Source organism: Neomonachus schauinslandi, chromosome 9 (assembly GCF_002201575.2).
Source record: "Neomonachus schauinslandi chromosome 9, ASM220157v2, whole genome shotgun sequence".
Classification (NCBI taxonomy): domain Eukaryota; kingdom Metazoa; phylum Chordata; class Mammalia; order Carnivora; family Phocidae; genus Neomonachus; species Neomonachus schauinslandi.
Genome location: NC_058411.1, coordinates 386792 through 391307, shown reverse-complemented (window position 1 = coordinate 391307; position 4516 = coordinate 386792). Strand labels below are relative to the sequence as shown.

General features: G+C 63.7%; 1 gene segment (V, D, J or C); it reads right to left on the bottom strand.

The window, feature by feature from the left end:
* Nucleotides 1-1286: 1286 nt before the first annotated feature.
* LOC110571599 lies at nucleotides 1287-3597 on the bottom strand. The segment is given in 5 exon segments: nucleotides 1287-1627; nucleotides 1701-2021; nucleotides 2115-2438; nucleotides 2626-2922; nucleotides 3554-3597. Coding segments are annotated over 5 exon segments (1323 nt in total).
* Nucleotides 3598-4516: the final 919 nt, after the last annotated feature.

Sequence of the window (4516 nt, the reverse complement as noted above, 5' to 3'; positions counted from 1 at the left end):
TGTGCGTGTGCGTGCATGTGTGTGTGTGTATGAGCATGGCCGGAGGGTGGGGTCTAGGGCTGTATGAGACCTGCACACAGGCGGGTGAATGATGGGGTGGGCTTGGACCCTGGCTCTGACCCCTCAGCCTCCTGCCCTGGGTTGGGGCCACCATCCTGTTCTGGGGTGCGGTTCAGTGGGAGAGAAGACAGAGTCCACACTCTAGCCATGTGCATTTGTGTGTTTGTTCGTCCATGGGGTGAGGGTGACTGGGAGGGGGTTGGACTGGGGAGGCCGGGGCTTGGAGGAGGCTCCTCAGTGGGGGTGGGAGGCCTCTCCACGCCCATCTTGGAGCCACTGGTCCAGGTGTAGCAGGGAGGAAGGGCGACGGAGTGGTCTGGGCGGGGGGTCAGACTGGGGGGCCACGTGTGACCTTGTGGTGCTTGTTGTAGGTGGTGGTGTTAAGCTGCCCTGTGACTTGTGTGGTTGAAGGGTGGCTCGCGTAGGTGTGACCTCGTGTGAGGCTCCTGGGAACTTTTCTGGGAGGGCTGGGGGCTTCCCAGGATCAATCAGGGTGGAGTGAGGCTGAGCAGCAAGACAGGGCCCTGGGTGTTGACCCCGGCCTGGTTGACTGTGTAGGCAGGGCGGGGCTGGTTAGAGGTGGGAGTGGGAGTAGGCTTGGCAGTGGCCTCAGTGTGGGGTCGGGGGCCTGGCTGGTCCGCGGGTATGAGGGAGGTGGCAGCCCGGGGACGGACAGGGTGGGGCAGTCGGGCTTTCTGCGTGCAGGCACCAGGGTGGGGGTCTGACTTGGCCCATCTCTGCGCTCAGAGGGCCTGTGTGTGCTGCTGGACCTGGCAGTAAGGACTTGTCTGTGTCCAGAGGGCTGGCAGGAGATGGGGGAGGGGGGAGGTTGGAGGCTGAGGCCTCTGGACCTTCAGGAGAGGGAGGGGCCGTGGGGTTGCTGCGGTGTCTGTGGTCCCTCCCCGGGTACTGCCCCCCTCCCCGGCTCTTCGGACTTCTTTGAGCGGGCATGACCCATGTGGGGTGGCAGGGAAGGCCCTGTGACTTGGATGGCCACAGTGGGCAGAGCCTCGGTCCTGCTGCACCCCTCCTGTCCCCTCTCCTAGGGGCCCCTTCCTCTGTGCCAAGACCTCCCTGCTTGCAACCCTGCCCGCCCCCAAGAACGGGAGTGCCCAGGGCTCTGAGCAGACACCGGAGTGTTTATTGACAACGATGGACGGACGGTCTGACCAGCCCCTGCCCTGCCCCAGCAGGAGGGGCCCGGGGGAGCTGGTGGGGGAGGGGTATCATTTACCGGGGGTCTTGGACACCGTTTTCTTGAGGATCCTAGAGTCGGGCAGCGCCTCGTGCACCACCTGGCAGGTGAATTTGTTCTGATCCTCCCAGTCTGCCCGGCTAACCTCTAGGCGGCTGAAGACGAAGAAGGCGGGCCTGGAGCCTGTGACCTTGTGGGGCCATGTGGTGGCATGCTGGTCTGTCTGGATGGGGCTGTCATTTCGAAGCCATTGCACCGAGATGTCCGCGGGGAAGAAGTTCTGGATCAGGCACGTGAGAGTGACCCTGTCCTTGGTCCCCGTGTCCTCCTCTGGGGGCAGGAACACGTAGACGTCCGGGGGGGCACGCTTGCCTGTGGGCAAGCGTGGGGTAAGCCCAGGCTCCCGCGCAGGAGGCCCGCCCCCTCCCCTGGGCCTGTGGCTCACCGGGGGTCTTGGCAATGGAGCGCACGATGTCCTTGGGCAGGTCTGGGTGGGTCACCTTGCAATAGTAGGTCTCGCCCTCAATCCAGTCCTCCGTGCTCACCGGCAGGGTGGACGTGACGCTGACTGTCCCGTTGAACTGGTTCTTTGACTCCCACTGATCTGGGTGCACGGGTTCCCCACTCTCCCGGGTCCAGAGCAGGCTCATGTCCTTCGTGCTGGCCAGGTCCACCACCAGGCAGGTGATCTTGGGCGACTTGTGGACATACAGGTCAAGGGGGCTGGGCGGGCTTAGGTAGCTGCTCACGCCTCGGGGGTCGGACTCTGTGGGGGTGGGAGGGGCTGTGTGAGGGCATGCCGGGCCCTCCTCCCTGAGCCCCGAGTGTCCGGGGGTCAGCGGGGGTGGGGGGGCCTTACCTGTGCACTTGCGAGCGTTATCCTCAAAGGTGAAGCCTTGATAGGTGACCCGGCAGGTGTAGGTTTTTTGGGAAACCCACTCGCCCTGGGTGATGTTGAGCTCACTGTGGGTAGCGGTCACGTTGCCCTCCCGTGTGCCGGGCGCAGTGTGTGGGAATATGTTTGTGGCCTTCTGCCCATCCACCAGCCAGATGACCTCCATGTCCCCTGGGACGTAGCCAGAGATGAGGCACAGGAGCTGGATGGTGGCGTGGGTGTCGCCGAGAGGGTTGCAGGAGGAGTGGAAGAGCTTCACGATGGGCGGTGCGAAGTTCATGGCACATGCTAGGGGTGGAGTGGCAGCGTGGCGTTGGCCTCCCCGAGCCCACGGAACTTGCCCGCCGGCCTGGGCCCCGCGTGCTCCGCGTGCCCGGGCATTACCAGGCATGACGGCACGTGAGCTCACCCACCGCTCCCGCCCGGCCTGTCCCTCCTCCCTCCAGGGTCGTGTGGGCAGCCCACCCCGGCTCACCTCTGAAGGTCTTGTTGATGGCGGGGGACTCAGTGTGAGCCACGCTGCAGGTGAACTTCTGTTTGGCCCACTCGCCCCAGGCAGTCACCTGGCTGACGGCGCTGTGGAGGCCGGAGGTCTGGTCGAAGGTGGGGGGGAGGGTGGCGATGCTCTTGTTTAGGGACCCTGTGTCCCAGGTCACAGTCACCGGCTTCGGGAGGTAGCCCGTGACCAGGCAGCCCAACGTCACGAAGGTGGTACTGCCCATGCCTTTACAGCAGGAGGTCAAGGGGAACACGGACAGGTCCCGGCTGGAGGCTGTGGGGATGGGCCAGTGTCAGTCATCCCATCACAGGCTGGGCCCACTGCTGACCCGGGGCATCCTGCTCCCAGCCCCCTCGGAGGGGGTCTGAGAAGGAGACGTGTGGGGCAGAGATGGAGGGGGCTCTGAAATCCCTCCTCCAGCCTCTGTCCTTATTCCCTGATTCTGCTGGAAGCACCCTCTGAGGAGCCGCTGTGCCCGTCAGAAGCAGTGGCTGCCCTTAGCCTCGGCCAGGACTCCCTGCCCTCAGCCCTGAGGGGCAAGGATGTGGGGTTCTTGGGGAGTAGGGGTGTGTGACCCCCCTCTCCTGACCAGCCAGGCCTGTCTGGTCCTCTCCTGTCCCTGCAGAGCTTCCAGGGGGCCTGACCAGCGGCCCCGTTCATAGAGGAGAGGACCCCAGAGCAGTCCTCCCCCAATCGGTGACCTGGGATGCATCCCCACCTGTGCCCCCTCGGCCTTGGAGCCCAGACCCCAGCTTGTGCTGGCCCTGCCCTCAGCTCCCCTCTGCCACCCTGTCCAGGGGAACCAGTCCCGGGGCCTCGTGGTGGCACCGCTCACACAAACCAGCTCCACACCCAGCCTCACTAGCTCGGCCCAATTCAGAACAGCTAAGGTCAAGGAACCCACCTTGGTCCAGCCTGGCCCAGGTCAGCCCAGGATATCCCATTTCAAGCAAGACAACTCATCTGAGTTCAGTCCACAAAACAACCAAGTTCATTCAGCTCAGCTCAGCTCAGACTGCCAGCCAGCCTCGTCCCACCTGGTCAGTTGCAATCACATTATTCCCATGACCCCAATCACTGGGCCTACAACACACTTCATGACTCAGGGAGCCCGATTTAGCCAGGCCAAACCAACTAACTGAAGGCAATTTAGCCCAGCCTAGCTCAGCCTGTATAGCCCAGCTCACCTCAACCCACCTCAACCCACTACAGCCCAGCTCAGCCTAGTTCAGCTCAGCCCAGCTCAGCTCTGCTCAGCCCAGTTCAGCCTAGCCCAGCCCAGCCTATTCCAGCCCAGCTCAGCCCTGTGTAGCCCAGCTCAGCCCAGTTCAGCCCAGTACAGCCCAGCTCAGCCCAGCCCATTCCAGCCCAGCTCAGCCCAGTCCAGCTCAGCTGAGCTCAGCCTACCTGACCCTAGCTCAGCCTAGATCGGCCCAGCCCTGTTCAGCTTATTCTAGCCCAGCTTAGTCCAGGTCAGACCAGCTCAGCCCATGTCAGCCCAGCTCAGCCCAGGTCAGCCCACCTCAGCTCAGCCCAGCTCAGCCCAGTTCAGCCCAGCTCAGCCCAGTCTAGCTCAGCCCACCTCAGCCCAGCTCAGCCCAAGTCAGCTCAGCTCAGCCCAGCTCAGCCCATTTCAGCCCAGCTCAGCTCTGTTTAGCCCAGTTCAGCCCAGCTCTGCCCAGTTCAGCTCAGCCCATCCCAGCACATCACAGTCCAGCTCAGCCCAGTTCAGCCCAGTCCAGCTCACCTCAGCCTAGCTGACCTTAACTCAGCCCAGATCAGCCCAGCCCAGTTCAGCCTATTTTAGCCCAGCCCACCCCAGCCCAGCTCAGCCCAGCTCAGCCCAGCTCAGCCCAGCTCAGCCCAG